The sequence below is a fragment of the Coenobita brevimanus genome, chromosome 25 (genome assembly GCF_032717465.1).
Source record: "Coenobita brevimanus isolate Jiangsu-jjx chromosome 25, ASM3271746v2, whole genome shotgun sequence".
In the NCBI taxonomy this organism is placed as follows: Eukaryota; Metazoa; Arthropoda; class Malacostraca; order Decapoda; family Coenobitidae; genus Coenobita; species Coenobita brevimanus.
The window spans coordinates 7,734,222-7,751,111 of record NC_136978.1 but is presented as its reverse complement, the minus strand read 5'-3'; the positions used below and the strand labels follow the sequence as shown (position 1 = coordinate 7,751,111).

Here is a 16,890-nt window from a genome sequence, read left to right as displayed (position 1 = left end):
TTTTGGTCTGTCCTGAGTAGAAACAAATCATCTGTTGATAGCAGTAATAAAATGTAATGGTACTACGCTGGACTGAAAAGGATAAGAATAGTGTAAAACATCTTATTTCAACATCTGAATTATCTGTGAGATGAAGATATGAAAAGTTCACTGGATTACAGTCTACTGGTGAATGCTGTTCACTAAGGCATGACAAATTTGCAAGAATGAACTACAGCCGTGTATAAAGAGGTGTCATACCTGTAGGAGCTGCTGTAGCAAGATTGCATTGCATTATGACTCAGTAGGTAACTAATCTGTGGTACTCCTCTTCGTAGTTACTTCAAAGAGTTTTTATGTGTGTATTTTGTTATAAAGTACCTGTAATGGTATGCGATGAGTACCGGTAACTGTATAATATTAAGCAAAATAACATTAGAAAAAAAAATTGTCATTACAGATTGTAAATACACCGTATCGATGTAGTACTCACAGCACCCAAAATTAACAACACAGACAGATACCAGAATGAAGACAGTCTGTGTAAAGTCTGTGCTTAGGTATACAAAAGTAGCTCAGTTTTTAATGAATATTGTAGTTCTCTAAGGTGCATCCCATGAATTTGATACTGAAGACTTCATTGTACAGGACAGTATTACAGTAGAAGAACATAATTGTGTGATTTATCATTACTTCCTGTATATATCCCATTAAACCCTAGTCATCACAGATTGTTTATGGAATTACATATCAAAATAAACAAGATTTAAAATACATACATCATTGGTATTCACTGTGTCTTTATTTCATAGTGACATTGAATTGTTCAGATGGAAGAGTTATACCCATATACTAAATCTTGTTTTGTGAGGTCTGATTTGGTGTATATAGTACTTGCACTAAATACAGCTTCAGCATATGGGTATAATTCTTCCTTTACCTTTCACTGTTTTCAAGAATTCACCCAGACTCCCAAATATTAGTTCCCCAAGCTAACTGACTATTGTTTTGCCTCCTCTGTGGTTAGGATCGCTTATCTCATCATTCATGAGCAAGGGGGCCTATCACCTCAGGAACCGACTCTTCCGTGGAGGGGAGGCCAGAGCACGCATCAGTCCTGCCCATGCTGTCTTTAGGGTGAGTACAATTCATATATTATCTGTTGGCAGAATTCAGTGTCACACAGGCTTTTCTCATTTAACATTAAGTTTCAGTACATAAATCTTGTACTGTATTTACTTCTGGCTAATTTTTGATGATTTTGTGCAGTTTAGATGAGCACACTGATGCAAAATAATTTCAGACAATCACTATTAAAATTAATGGAAAGGATTATATTTCCAGTAATCCCATATGATTTTATTCGGCCAAAGAGAATCCACTGCATGTAGAAAGTTATGTTTTTTTTTTTTTTTTTTTTTTTTTTTTTTTTTGATGAATTAACCACAGTTTTCATCTGAATTACAGCACAGTGCTTAATGATTTTCTGTGAAGTTGCATTGAAGTCAGAGAGTGTTTTTTGTGTTTATCACTCCTAAAGCATGAGCTAGATGCGTAGGTATTTCTTAATGTTGTGCCACTTGAAGTAGCACTTTTGCCAAGCAAGCTTCACAAATGTTAAGTTAGGATTGCCTGTATTTTGTTTTGTTACTGTTCAGTTCATGTGGTGCAGCGACCCTACGATACAGGTGTCAGTTGAGGCCTGTTTGAGAAATCCCTAGCAGTTCATTACAGCCTTCCTCAGAAAAATGGTTTGACTTTAAAGAGTAAACCTCCACTCATATTTTTCATTTCTGTAAACACCCTTAAGAGGAATCACGATTATTTAAGTATGTGTATTTGTATGTACCGTATATAACCTCCCTTTCTGTCTTTATGTGCCAAGCCAAGGGGAATGATGACTGTCTTCAGGAGAGTAGCTGAAGCAGTTATGATAGCTTTTATATAAATATATATATATATAATACTTATCACTGTGAGAACCAGTGACCATTTTAGCATGTTACAAATATTACTGTATATTTTTGTGTTATGATGCTCCTTTGTAGGTGTTGCACAGTATTATTTTGTTTGAATTGAAAATATTCAGTTTTCTGTATAACGCTTGAATGATGTGAATGCTGATTATGCTTCTTATCATGGTAAGTTTTCCTTTGCTGTATAACCACCGATACAAATGTATTACTGTATGTGAATTTCTCTTTTATCATTATCATGTGTGGAGTCTGTATTCTCACTTGCATACCTGAAACTTTGCCTTCCATATACAGTATATGTATATATGTACGTATATAAAGTGAAAATGTAGTGAGCATTTTGAGTACTGTTTTGTGGAAATTTATTGTGTTGACTAAAATGAACGAAGGAATGTAGAGGGAGACAAGGTTAGTAGGAGTGTGGGGAGAGGGAAAGTGAGAGAAAAATAGGTCTAGAAGGTGGAAGGTGAGGAGAAGGGAAGGGGTGTGAAATAGTGGGAGAGGGAATGAAGGAAAGAAAAAGAGAAGAGAATGGTATGTACATACAGAAGAAGATATATAGAGTGAAAGTGACAGAGGGAAGGGAAGAGGGAGCAAGACAGACAGAAGAATGGAGGTGTTGAAATTGAGGGAGAAGTATGGAGAGAATGGGTGAGAAAGGAAGGAAAAAGAGAAGATGGAGGAATCAGAGAAAGAGAGTAGAAGCAAAAAGGAGAGAAGATGGTTGAAAATGAAGTACGGAAGAGCAAGAAATGATATGGAAGAGAGAGAGAGAGAGAGAGAGCACTGAGTGATGATGAGCAGGAGTGGAAAAGAAAGAACATTAATGTTTTAAGGATGCAGGTCGGGTACGAAAAACTGTAAAAAGACGAGTAGAAGAGGAGATAAAACAGACGAGAAATGAAGAAGTGAAGGGAGAGAGAGAGAAAGAGGAGAAGAGAAATACTGAAGGAAAAAACGATAGAACTAATAAGGAGGGAAAGGGGAAGGATGAGGAGGAAAGGCGTTTTAATAAGGAGTTGGGAAAGAGAATAAGAAAATAAATGGGAGAGAAACGGAAAAGGAAGAGCGATTTTTTGTTTGAGAATACCGATAGGAAGAAGAGGAAATTATATTATTGGTGTTGGTAATAGTAAATGAATAAGGTGAAGAGGAGATAGATATATTTGTAGTGAGATAAGAGTGAAACTGGAAGAAAAGGGAAGTTACTGTAGTAAATGAGGAAAGAGAAGAGAGCAGAGAATGGTAGCATGATTATAAAAAAATGTGACGAGAGTGGAAGAGGAGGAAAGGATGAATATTACGATGATTAGAAAGGGAGGAGGAATAGAAGAGGAAGACTTGATGGTAACTGGGATGAGAGATAGGAAATAGGGTAGATTGGACCAGCGTAATGTAATTTTGTATTAATAGTGCGGGCAAGATGAGGAATATGTGAACATTAGAGAGAGAGAGAGAGAGAGAGAGAGTGGACCATTATGATTATGACAAGAGGGGAAGAGGGAAGGAAGAGGAAAGGAAACGAAGAAGCTGTAATAATAGGGTCTGGCGGAGGGCGAAGGTCAGACGGAAAAACAATAGAGTGAGCGAACAAGGTCACGACAGCGAGGAGTATGGTGGTGAGGGTTTGTAAAGTTGGAGGAGTTTTGTTTAGTGTGCCCTCTTGTATTTCTTTTTCTTTAAAGTCTGACCTAACATCATCGTTGTCATAAGTTTTTGGCACAAATTTACATATTGTGTGTGTGTGTGTGTGTGTGTGTGTGTGTGTGTGTGTGTGTGTGTGTGTGTGTGTGTGTGTGTGTGCGCGTGCGCGCGCATTTATCCGCCTGTCTGTGTCATCACTCTTTATCAGTCTCACTCCACATCATAATCATCAAACTCGTCATCACAAACATTGGCCATCCACATCTCCCATTTTCTTCTTTCTCATATCCCCTTAACTCATTTCCTGTTCAGCCATTATCTTTTCGTTCCCATCTTTTACTGAGGGGACTCAGGAAATAGTTTGGGGGTCAATAATTCGATTGAGTAGTAGCGGAAAAGGTCACAGACATGCCACGCCTTAGAGAGAGAGAGAGAGAGAGAGAGAGAGAGAGAGAGAATGTCATTAAAGTAAGTACGGTGTATGTATCGGGTTTCGTACAAAAAATGACACCAAGTATACAGGGTGTCCCGGGAGGTAAGGCAAAAACTTTGGGAAATGATAGATGAATGAATTCTAAGCAAAAAATGTTAAATGAACATGTGTCCAAGTCTCACCCATTACTGAGTTACAATTACTGATGACCTTATGGGCGAAAATGGACTCCTACAGTAATTGTAGCTCAGTAATGGGTGAGATTTGGACACGTTCATTTAACATTTTTTGCTTAGAATTCACTCATCTATCATTTCCCAGAATTTTTGCCTTACCTCCCGGGACACCCTGTATTAAAGTTCGTTGTTTATTGACTGCTGGCATGAACGTGGAGAATGATCTTAGGGTGATGATGATGATTAATAGGGTATAGTTAGGATGATGACGGAACCGGTAGGCGTCTGTAGAAAAGTGGAAGTTAAGAATATGATGATTAAAAGATGATGAGAGTTGATGATGGTAGTGATGGTGACAGTGGTTGAAAGGGTCATTGTGCTAGTGTGTGTGTGTGTGTGTGTGTGTGTTGGTTTCTCCAGAGCAATTGCAGTGTCCTTGAAATTAATGAAAAAGGGATGATGTATGGAGAGAGAGAGAGAGTTCAGAAACCCTATATTGCATATCCCATATCCACAGGCCTATAGTGTTTCTCTGTTAGGTCAATCATAGGCTCCTCAGTACAATGACGCGTGCCTAGTTTTATTCTTGCCATTGCCTGACGATTTTACTCAGCTGTAAAGAAATCGACTGAAAAGATTAAAAACATCTTGTAACTATACTATGTTCACATTAACCTGACCCTGATTTTCGTAAATTTACAACTAATTTAACGTAGCTCATTGGCATAAAAAACAAGACTACGGCTCTACATTTTTTTCCTCAATCTTTCGTGATTAACGCCGTCTTCAGGTGTTAATCTGTTATTACAACCCAACATTCAAAAGGAAGGAATGACAGTTTTGGGCTGGTTAAATAAGAACAAAAATGATAACAAATAACAGTGGCAGCTTTTATATATAATCCCAGTTTACATCAGGCGATTTTATTCCGCTGATATAGTACATTGAAAAGTAAAGATTTTAATGTAAAATATAATACAGCATTAGCCGCAAGTTTTCGTCTTAGACTTTCCATACACTGAGGCAAAGAGAAGTCTGGCTCAGGTCCAGCTCTGAACATACGGGTAATTTTTTTTTTTTTTTCTCGTGTAGCCGTAAGGAATAACAGTGATAGCTATCTGTGAACATTAATGAATGGTGGGAGGTAGGTGTGGTTTGATTTATGGAGGTGTTCATTGTAAGGGTAAATAGGTGTGGCTTGAAGGTATCCATATTATATAACCTGTTTTAGACCTCTCTGTAGAACCGAAGCGTGTGGCGGTAACCGGAATAAATTAACATAACGAGGCGGTGCACAGTAAAGAGATAGGTTCAAACCCTTTAGTGAACACTCCCCAGTCTAGATTAAGTGGTCGGAGGTATCCACAATAAATACCAGCGACATTGGTGCGTTTCAGCTCAAGAACATCTTTTACATGTCCTTGTTACCCCTTTGAGCTTAGAGGTGACCCCTCCAAGTGGTTTGATTAGACAAATTCTTCTTGAACTCCGTCATTATAAGAAGTCCTTCATATGCTGAAATAAAATCGCCTGGAGACACAAGTGTAAGCTAAAACAAGGTGTCATACCAGTAAAATGGTTGAGAATAATGATGATAGGTTGTTGCTGACCCTAAGGGTTGGGTAAAATCGTGTATGGTCGGTAGTTGTTATGATCAGCCTTCGGGGAGATGTAGACCTTGGGATGGATGGCAACAAGTACTGGTTATGGGTCCAGCAGTACTTAAGGTCTTGTCAGTGGTACATTTGTGAGGGCAGCATACACAGGGGTGCAAGGGACTGCAGAATACAAGGAATTTCATAACCTCACACTTAGACTGCACACACACAGACATGCAAATCTCAGCTGTACGAGAAATTAAACAGTAAACATAACTTTCTAAACAGTCCTCATAACTATACATTTACGGTCACAGCAGTTAAACACATCCGTTTATATACTAGCACATAGCTTAAAACACACACACACACACACACACACACACACACACACACACACACACACACACACACACACACACACACACACACACACACACACTATTTACCATGCTGGGTGAAGAAGATGCCGAAAGTCAATATCCTCCTTCAGATTCAAGTAATGGATTTCATAGTGACGGTGCAGAGTTAACAGTCACCGTTTTGGATCAATTTGTTGCGGAAGTCAGAGTAAGTAGACTGCAGCTGGATTTTGCAGATGAGTGTATCGGGGTGTGTGTTTTTCAGTTGTGTTTTATCGTGTGTTGGTGTGTGTTTTGCAAGTGTGTTTTATCGCGTAATGGTGTTTTTTTTTCTCTCAGTTATATTATCCCTTCGGTACGAGGTTTGCACATGTTGAATATAATAGTTTGGTGGTAGCAGTAATAAATTCGTGTCACGTTAGCAGGGACAAAATGGAAGTATAGCCAGTTTATTCTCTAGGTAGCAGAAAAAAAATCATCAGGCGATATTAGGGAAAAATCGATAGTTGTTGAGTGTAGTGCTATTTTTAGTGTATATTTATCAGTTATGGACGAGTTTGTTGCAGATATCACATTAAGTAGTCAGATTCTGCAGTTGAGTGTAATTGTCGTCATGCAGTTATATCAGTCTGCTTTAAGGCTAGGGTTTTCATTTACATACGGTACTATAAAAAATAAACTCGTGTAGCTCTAATATGATTGTGGTAGTAGTCAGTTGCAAGATTTTGATAGTCGGTTGTAAGATTGTAATTGATGCTAACAAGTATGATATAGAAATACAGGAACACCGTCGTATAACAAGCAAGAGACTTTGAGTGGGGGGGGGGATGCTAGGGGAAGTAAAAGCAATAGTACGGCGGTAGCGAGAACAAATTCTTACGTAGTAAAGTGTTTGGACGTTATTGTACAGAAGGGATTAATTAGGCAGCATCATACAGTATATTAACAAAACTTTGAATAACTGAATTACCAACACACACAAAGAAAATAATCTATTGCTGTTGGTAATGGGGTAAAATTACGTTATTTATTTATTTATTTATTTATCTATTTATTTTTTGACAGTTGGACAGGACCCGTTTACTTATGAATGTGTGATGCGATGCGTGGACAGACTTGAAATGTGCGGGAAAACTCTTGAATGTCAGAAATTCCCGATATGAAGAGAAGATTAGGTATTAAAAAACACACGTAGGTTAATGGAATGCTCGCTCACGCATTGTCTTTGCAGGGCAGTATTCTTTTATATTTAGTTGCACCTTTATTAGTAATTTTGCATATCGCTCTTTTCTCTGGTATGCTGATGAAAACTGTGTCGCAATATCTGGTCCATAAATATAATATACTTTGTTTACTTTAACTTGTCGCAAACTTGTCTCTCCCATTTTAATGCTTAACTGTAGCAAGTGATTTATACTAGAATATGGCCCTATAGTCAAGAAGAAGTGCCACGGAAAAGTTGTACTGTACATCCATTGTATTGCATTTTGCCGTTGAACTAAGGGAAATAACTTGAATAACCCGGAAAAGGATGAATATTTCCTCAAAGTTACAGTGAAGAATGATGAATATTAACGTCTGATATGCAGAATAGGTCGCTAAATACGAGGTGTTATGCGGCCACGTGTGCCAGCTAGAACACGGCATTGCTAGAGGATGCACTGTAATATGCGCTTAGTACGTAATCATTGAGCCTTATTCTCGGCCAAAGAGATGCACTGTTCTTCATTAGCGATGTTGTTTGCGCAGTACACCGTAATATAATCCTGTATGTTATGCACTGTTCTTCATTAGCGATGTTGTTTGCGCAGTAATCCTGTATGTTATGGTTTTTAATATATCGACATAGCGTGCATCGCCATTAGTAACACGTTGTAAATGTGAAATGTATAAAAAATAAATCTGCAAAGAAAAGTTTTTACGAAAACCCCCATTCCAACGCGAATTAAATCTTTTGTATAACTTTAATTCGTCCACCTAAGTTGGCTTTTTTTTTTTTTTTTTTCATTACATTTCAGTAATTGAGAGGGTAAGACAGTACTTCGGCTCTACATCTTTTACATAACACTTCGAGAGAGAGAGAGAGAGAGAGAGAGAGAGAGAGAGAGAGAGAGAAAGAGAATTATTGGAGTACCTGTCGAAAGTGGACCACACCTTTGTTCCTTTATTCAGTTAAGAGGAGAAAGTAAATATTGATAAAGTATTAGACAGCACACGATAAAAGTCTGGTAAATTCGCCTTTAGGGATATTTTAGGTTAGCTAAGGTTGTTTTGGGTCGAGCTGGTTATATCAGTAAATTAGGTTGCAGTATCATTCACTAAGGTTACATTGTTGCATAAGACTCGCTGTGTTAAAGTTACGATATGACAGGTTAGAAAAGATTACGAAATAACAGTTACGTAATGATTAGGGTAGTTTAGGTTACAGTACGGCTAGGATTCTGGTGGGGCTTTGAAGGTTAGGAAAGGTTAGGTTAGATATGATCAGGGTAGTTAGGCTGATACATTACGGATAGGTGGGTTACATAAGGGTTAGGGTAAGAATAGGTTAGTTTACTGTAGGATAGGTTGCGAAAGAGTTAGGATAGAACAGGTTTCATATACGTTAATTTGCAGAAGGTTTGGGCTAGGTTAGGGAGGATCCGGTTAGGTTACGAGGTACATAGCTGAAGATCGTCTTAGAGCAGCATAATACCAAAGAACAAGACTCTCTCTCTCTCTCTCTCTCTCTCTCTCTCGTAGGGACTTTTTCGCAGTGGAGAAATATAGGTATACCGGTAGTCTTCATTACAATCTTTAATGTCTTGAATCTGATAAGCTGAATGAAGTCGTTTGGTAGCAGCAAGAATGAGTAAGAGTAAGATCCTTGGGACTATATGGTTAAATTCATGTAGCGAGGCATATAACCTTCGGAGGAAAACGAAGCCTAAAATTTGGATGCGGCCTGCCAATTTGGATAACGTTACGTAAGAAAACAAGGGAAGGATACTACAAGCTCATTTAATAAAGTAAATTGAACGCAGTATCCTAACAGCAAACAGAAACATAGGATATCCATAAACAAGCCTAGTAATTTTGACAGCGTAAATGTAATAAATAGGACGAACAAGACCAGACCTACGATTCGAATAGCGTCACATTTAGTAATAGATTTAAACAAAAGCTACCAGTTCAGAATACCTCACAACGACACAAAGAACTATTGAATTGTGTTAGGTTACGGTTCATATAATATCAAAACTCATTTAATCCAGACAACTTTAGAGAATAAAATTTATGTAACCTGACCTCACAGTAGCCCATAAATCTGTCAAATCCAGTGCCACATAAAATACGATCGGTCAAGTATACTTAAGTTTCAGCATTTTCTGCGGCCTCACAAATAGTCAATTTATAAATACGAGTCTGTTCACCTTAAAACTTCCCCGTAGCTGTAAAGGATTGGAATACAGTACGTTGGGTTGTGGCACTTACATCCACCTTCCGGGAGACCGGCCTTGGAGCTTAAGTTGCCGATGCGTTTTGTTTCGTTCGTACATGATGGCGCGGTTTTAGGAGATCCAGAAATAGAAATGATGGTGATTATTTTCCTTCTATTTAGCCTTGACGCTGAAAAATAGTGACAGTACCGACGACTGTTTTCTTCAATTACTAACTAGGTATAATTGTGGTTTTCCATGCTCTCGATATGTTTTTGTTTCTCTGTAACGTAGTAGCGCAGCGCGACTTTGAGAAGCTTCAGTAGAAATGGCGACTATATACATTTTTTACTTAGCTGTGGCGCTGAGCAATAGTAATAGCTAAGGATTGTATGTTAGCGCTGCTTTTATCCCGCACTGTCATGACGTTCTGTATATATCAGGCCTGTTAGCGTTATTTTATTTCTTTAGCTTGGGTTCTGTAGGGAAGACGTTGATAGATATAATCCACTAATCCCGTCAACTCGAATGCAGTTTTCATATTTCATTCTAAATATGGCTAGATGATTCAGTTCAGCTTAGGGGAGAGAGCATCTTGAACAGAAAGGGTTAACGTCTTCATTGCAGCGCTTTTTTCTCCCTCTTTCTTTTTTGCTATCTTGAGCCTATTTCATTCAACGATTTTATTGAAGTCATCCTGAAGGCTATAACTTCGACAGTCTCCCTAAAATTAAATATAATCTTTTGGAGGTAGCACGATTGTGTGTGTGTGTGTGTGTGTGTGTGTGTGTGTAGCTTTTGTCAGAAAATGATAAAATATGTTATTGCTGTGTTTCGTTTCTTTTGCAGCGGTCTTTTTTTTTTTTTTTTTTTTTCAGTAAAAGCAAATTGTATGGCGTTAGTTGGAATATTATTAGAGTAACATTCTGTGCTAAAACGTTATATTCTCAGCGCTAAGTGTTTCATGATCTCTAAAATAATCGTCTTAGGTTAGGCAGAATAAGAGACAAAGTTAGTGATTCGCCGCCAAAGGGTTAAGATGGAAACAGAGGATGTGGTTAGATGGAAACAGAGGAAGTGGTTAGTTTCTCTTTTTATCTCAGCGTTGTTTGTTTCCTCCCTTCAGTCACGCCGCGGCAATGAGACCCTGCAATAGATATGATACTGGCTCATTGTTGTGTTGTTATGATAGCGGTATTTAGGGAGGGGAGTGTCGGTAAAGATGGCGAATACTAGTGTCACTGTACTAAAAGAAAGTGTTTCATTATCATCATCATCATCATCCAGTGCCATGATCACGTACGTAAATTAATACCCATATACTGGACAGTGACTTGACTTACCCCCCTTCCCACTTCATAAGGACTACGAGGGTGCTTGGAAGCGAGGCACGCCTTATTTTCCACTTCTTCATTTCCTTCAGGCAGCTCAATCGTAAACTGAAAGAGGCGTGATACGTTGTTCTGCCGATAAATGATTCACTCTGATGTGATGCGTCGGGAAGGGAAGTGACGGACGTTGCACAGGTGTAAGATACTATAAAGTGAAATACTCCTCAAGCCATTGATCCTACAGCGGCACTTTGCAAATGCTCGTTAAAATGCTACCAGTGTGATAATGGTGTAATAGTAATAGTAATGATATAATAATAATATACTACTACTACTACAACTACTACTACTCATAATACTACTGCCACAACTGCTACTATCTACTACTAGTACTACTACTAATAATAATAGTAATAGTAATAATAATAATAATAAATTCATCCTGACCATATTTTGTTAGACCTGTATTATATATTGGATTTGTACGATCGAGCAATAGGAAAAAACGTCATCATGACAATAGGAAAAAAAAACTATCGTCAGGGCGGAAATGATTATGGTCTGGCATGCAGTTCATGTATACATTTTATTTGTACAAGTCTCGAATGTGTGGCTGGTATTGTGGGCTTAGGAGGCTTTGTAGGACCTTGCGAGTGTGTTTCAGTATATGGCATGTTATCTCTCCCTCTCTCTCTCTCTCTCTCTCTCTCTCTCTCTCCCCGAAATAAATAGCCTTGTAAGAGATGCTGTAAAGTGTTCCAAGCTGACGAGAGACGGCCTTTGACATCTGAAATTCCTAGGGGGAAAAAAAAAAAACAATACTACCCGTGGAATACTGAGAACGCGTAGGCTTGGTGTGTATGAGTAACTATATAGCATACTACCTGCGTTACGTCACCCCACCCTAACAACACCGACCTTCACCCTACTAAATATACCGTGGAAAATGATGTATGAGGCCTGTGGGGTGAGGGCCAATGGGGGGCCTGAAATTGTGTCGTCACCGTTGTACTATGACGTGTCCGCCCGTCTACGAATTTTCTACCAATGGGACGCCGGATTTTGATGTGACGTCACCGTTGAACTATGACGCATCAGATCCAGTCATCCATTCTCGTGTTCTGCTTTCCGGCTTCGTCATAACCTTGGTGGAACAGCCAGCCAATGGGAGCAAAATGTAATGAGTGACGTCACGGAGAGCCAGCCAATGGAAGCGTGTTTACGGGACGTCATGGTGTACCCACTGCCCTGCCACCCCTGCGCTCATCGTCAGTCAGTTGGTTTGGCTCCTCGTGCCGCTGGAAGTCAGAAAAAAGACGATTCGGCTTTTGAAATCGGCCAAAAATCACAAAGTAACTTGGAAAATTAATTGAAACCTGTGATAAACTGAATCCAAGGCGCCGGAGTTACTTTTAATCAGAAAATCGTGAACTGTCATAGCCTACGAAACCATGGACGAAGAAGAGACGCAATTTGAAGAGCAAGAGGAGGTGGGAGAGGAAGAGGAGGAGGTAGATGAGGCTTTCGACCGCCAGGATAACACGGTTGGAGGCGACACGTGGGAGAAGATTCTGTATGATGACGAGGGAAATGAAATCAACTTTGTGTTCGACCGAGTGTACATGGTGAGCTGGCATATTTTAGTTTGCCCAAAAGTTTGTTAAAGAAAATTGGTAAGGCGTATAAAAAATGGGTAAAAGAATAATTGAGAAAAAGGTTGGAAGGGTGTTGAACAGAAGAGGAGGGAAGGAGAAATGAAGAAGCCTGGAGGAAAAGGAAGGAATGGGAAGATCAGTTAGGGAGGATAAAATAGGAGATGCAAAGAGAAGATGAAGAAGGGAGGGGAAGAAAATGGTGGAGGAATAAGGGAGATGGGGAGAAAATGGGAAGGAGGTAGGGAGGAGAGGATGGAAGGGAAGAACGAGAGGAGAGGGGAGAGTAGGAAGGGGAGGACAGGGATGAGTGCAGGAAAGATGAGAGGGGAAAGGGGAAGAGGGTTATGGTGGTGAAAGAAGAAAAAAATAGAAGGAAGGAAGGAAAAGAAGGACATTAAATTTAAGAATGGAAAGGAACGCGAAAGAAGTGAGGAACAGGAAAATGAGAGAAAAGAATGGAAAATTGAATAACAGGAAAAATAGGGGGAAGGGAAGATAATGAGGAAGGGAAGTAATCAAGTGAATGTGTTTACTAACAAGGGTGAGGAGAGAGAGAGAGAGAGAGAGAGAGAGTAGGGGAGAAGTAAATTAAAGCAGGAAGGAAGGAGAGAAGAGAATAGAAAGCAGAGGAAGGAGGAAGAGGAGATGCAGAGAATTAGAGAGAAAAGAAAAATAAGCAGAGGAAAGAGAGAGAGAGTAGGGAAGAAGTAAAAGCAAAAAGGAAGGAGAGAAAATAGAAAGCAGAGGAAGGGGGAAGAGGAGGTGCAGAGAATTAGAGAGAAAAGAAAAATAAGCAGGGGAAACGAGGGAGGAGAGAAACAGAAAGGAAGAGGAGGGAGGAGGGTCAAAGGAGGAGGGGTGATGAAGACTGAGAAGGGGGAGGGGGAGAAGGGCGAAGGTGAAGCAATAATAATAAAAGGGGCTTGTGAAATTGGGGCAGTGGGGGGGGGAGGAGTTGGGAGGAGGATGAAGGGGGAAGGAAGAAGAGGTGGGGAGAGGGAAGGGAGAACGGAGCGAATGTGATGGAGAGGTGGGGGATGGGTGGAGAGGAAAAAGGGAAGGGAGAGGAGAGTCAGACGGGGGAGAATAGAAGAGGGAGGCTGGATAAGAAGGGTAAAGGAAGAGAGGAAGGAAGGAGGGAACCAGTGGAAGAGAAAAGAGGGGGAGGGAAAGGAAGGGAATAAATTGCAGAGAGAAGAGAAGAGATTGAGGAGGAGAGGAGAGTCAAAGGAAGAGGGAGGACTGAGAAGAGAGCAGAACAGGTTAGGAGAGGCGGAAGAGGAGGGAGGAGGGGAAGGGGATGATGGAATAATAATAATAAAAAAAAAAAAATGGTGGAGTGGAGGGGGACAAGGATTAGGGGAGAAGCTGTGTGAGAACAAGGGAGGAAATGATAAAAGAGAGGTGGAGAGAGAGGGGATGGGAGGATGGATGGGGATGGTGAACTACAGAACTATTGAACAAATGCTGGAAGTACAGAGAGGGGAAGAGGATTACTGAGAGGGAGAGAGAGAGAGTGGTGGAGGGAGAAAAATATTAACAAAAAAATGAATAGCTAAACAAGAAAAAGGCAGCCGAAACGGACAACAATAGGATAATAATTTGTGAAAAAAGATGTGTGTGTGTGTGTGTGTGTGTGTGTGTGTGTGTGTGTGTGTGTGTGTGTGTGTGAGAGAGAGAAAGAGAGAGAGAGAGAGATGATGATGATGATGGAAATGCAGAGGAAGAAAATAATAGCAACACAGTGATCGCGAGGTAACGGAAATAACATCCATGCTTAAAAAGAAAAAGAATGAGAAAATTTAAATACAATGAAATGGACCTACCAACCACTTTAACTCGTATTTTACTTTGACTTGGGAGTAATTTATGTTGTCTGTTACACTTTAATACCCATGTGTATGTTATTGATGCATACTGTGTCGATATTGAAAAGATAATTAACAAAGGTGATATCAAATGGCTACGGAGGATGCACTCTGAGGTCTCTTATGAACAAATGGCTCTGTTATAAGTAATTAGCCCGCTCATGGTTGAGACAACTTTAATAGGGTGTTTTGTTCCAGCTAACACTAGAGGTCTGTTCAAATGAATCATAATGGAAACCTGAGTGTGTTAATAGAAACCTGAGTGTATTACTGGAAACCTGGGTGTGTTAATAGGAACCTGAGTGTGTTAATAGGAACCTGAGTGTGTTAATAGAAACCTGAGAGTGTTAATAGCTTCAAATATCGCTGCAAGAAATATTCCGTGCCCGTAAACTTCCGGTGGACGGGAAGACTGAGCTGGAGAAATTATGCTTCATGGTTGTGGTTGACATGTGACCTCTGACGTCAAACAGTTCTTCGGACCACATTATACGTGGCGTAGGGGTCGTTGTAGCACCTCCTCGTTGGTGATTTATTATAGCTATTGTACCATTTTATTTTTGTGTACATTTTTCAGCCAGTTATGTGTGTATTAAAAATGTATAGGCTAAATACTTCAGAATATCAGGTGTAAAGGTGTAATAAACATCAGACATCGCTTAGAAAATGTGCTACGAAGCCTCCTAGCCTAATCCACGTAGAATACAGCTCCTACTGAGTCACGCAGCGCCTGAGTACCCTAGACCACCTGATGCGCCACTTATAAACTGAATGGGCATTCAGAGCACAAAATAATTAGTGAATAAGTTTACACATTCATTATTCAGAGTTTATATATGTTCTTTGAGATTTCACTATCCTCTTCAGGCAGATGACGAAATTTCTGGTTTTATTCTTGCTAACCGAGCGATTTTATCTAGTTTAGGAAAGACCTCTTATGGTGAAGGAGTAAAGATAGGCTATATCAGATTCCCTCCATAAAAAAAAAATAAAGTAAAATAAGTAAAAAAAGGCTATATCACATTCTCCCCTAAGAAAAGAAATAATAAATATCATATACCAAGACTGAATGTAAAAAAAGTCGCGTCCGGATTACAAGGGTTTAATTTTTTTTAAGGCTTTCATTCAACATCTTTATTCCAACACTTTCAGACTGTCACATAACCCCCTTCGTTTCCCTGACGCCATTTACTTTATTTTGTTACCTGTTTATTTTATTAAGCTGAAGGGGAGAAATCTGGCTGTGAAAAGGTTAATGGAGACTTTGTAACCCCTTGCCTAGTAATGGTTTTTCCAGATTAACAAAATCTTCTGAAAGTAGCAAAATTTAACAACTAGAAAAATGTCATCGGATCCAAGAGGCATTAAAAATCTTCCCTACTGAATAAAATCGTCCTTCTGTGACAAATAAATAAGTAAATAGAAGAAAAAATTGTAGTGACGGGGGTAATGTGAGCTGGTTAGTTTTTATCTCCCCCTTATCATAATGGCCTATTGTTCGAACCCTATTGTTACTGTTTAAATGTGTTCTTAGGGTTGGGTGCACTGTTGGGTTGTGTGTGTGTGTGTGTGTGTGTGTGTGTGTGTGTGTGTGTAGTTTAAGCTGTAAGAACAAGTGGTGTTTATGGTACTCTCTCTCTCTCTCTCTCTCTCTCTCTCTCTCTCTCTCTCTCTCTCTCTCTCTCTCTCTCTCTCTCTCTCTCGCCCCCCAAGGCCAGCTAAGTCGAGAAAACAGTGAGGATCTGAGAGCCCATTGATGACGTCATGGTTAGTACATGCATTCATTAACACACACACACACACACACACACACACACACACACACACACACACACACACACACACACACACACACACACACACACACACACACAGAGCTGGACCCACTTTCACACCTGCAATCACATTCACATATTTTCCTCCTCTCACACACAATAGTTGCTTTTTCCTTCACGCCGACAATGGCAGTAGTTTCTCATTTAGCCTATTTTACCATGAGAAGTTTTTTGTCTGGCTTATTTTTGTTATGTCCAGGTGACTTTATTTGCCTGGAGAGAGAGAGAGAGAGAGAGAGAGGGAGAGAGAGAGAGAGAGAGAGAGAGGGAGAGAAGTGTCTTAAGTTTTATAGAGCGTCTGGTTATAGCCTGGTCAATATAAATAAATAAATAAATAAAGACGTCAGCATGTCGAAGGGTTAATCATATACCCAGCGTGTTTTGCATATTTTATTGTTATCGTCATTTATTATATTCACTAACCTATTCACTACGAGGACCCATTTTGATTTATTGCCACCCACAGTCGATTTTTGTTAACTACGTAGCATCTCTGATAATTTATAGTGAAGGGATGAAGGCTAAATTTATCTACCCCTTCTTTGTCGTAGTGGCCATCGTCAGGTGAGTAAAATCGTTTGGAGGTAAAGAAAAATAAGTAATCAGAGTGAAGG

General features: G+C 39.6%; 1 protein-coding gene across 1 annotated transcript in view; it reads left to right on the top strand.

Annotated features, from left to right (window-relative positions):
• Nucleotides 1–16,890, top strand: part of LOC145393857 (calpain-A-like) — a 214,627-nt gene that overhangs the window by 53,428 nt on the left and 144,309 nt on the right. The window contains exon 19 of the mRNA XM_080267913.1: nt 1,007–1,116. Coding sequence (XP_080124039.1) covers nt 1,007–1,116 — 110 coding nt within the window. The remainder of the gene's footprint in view (nt 1–1,006; nt 1,117–16,890) is intronic.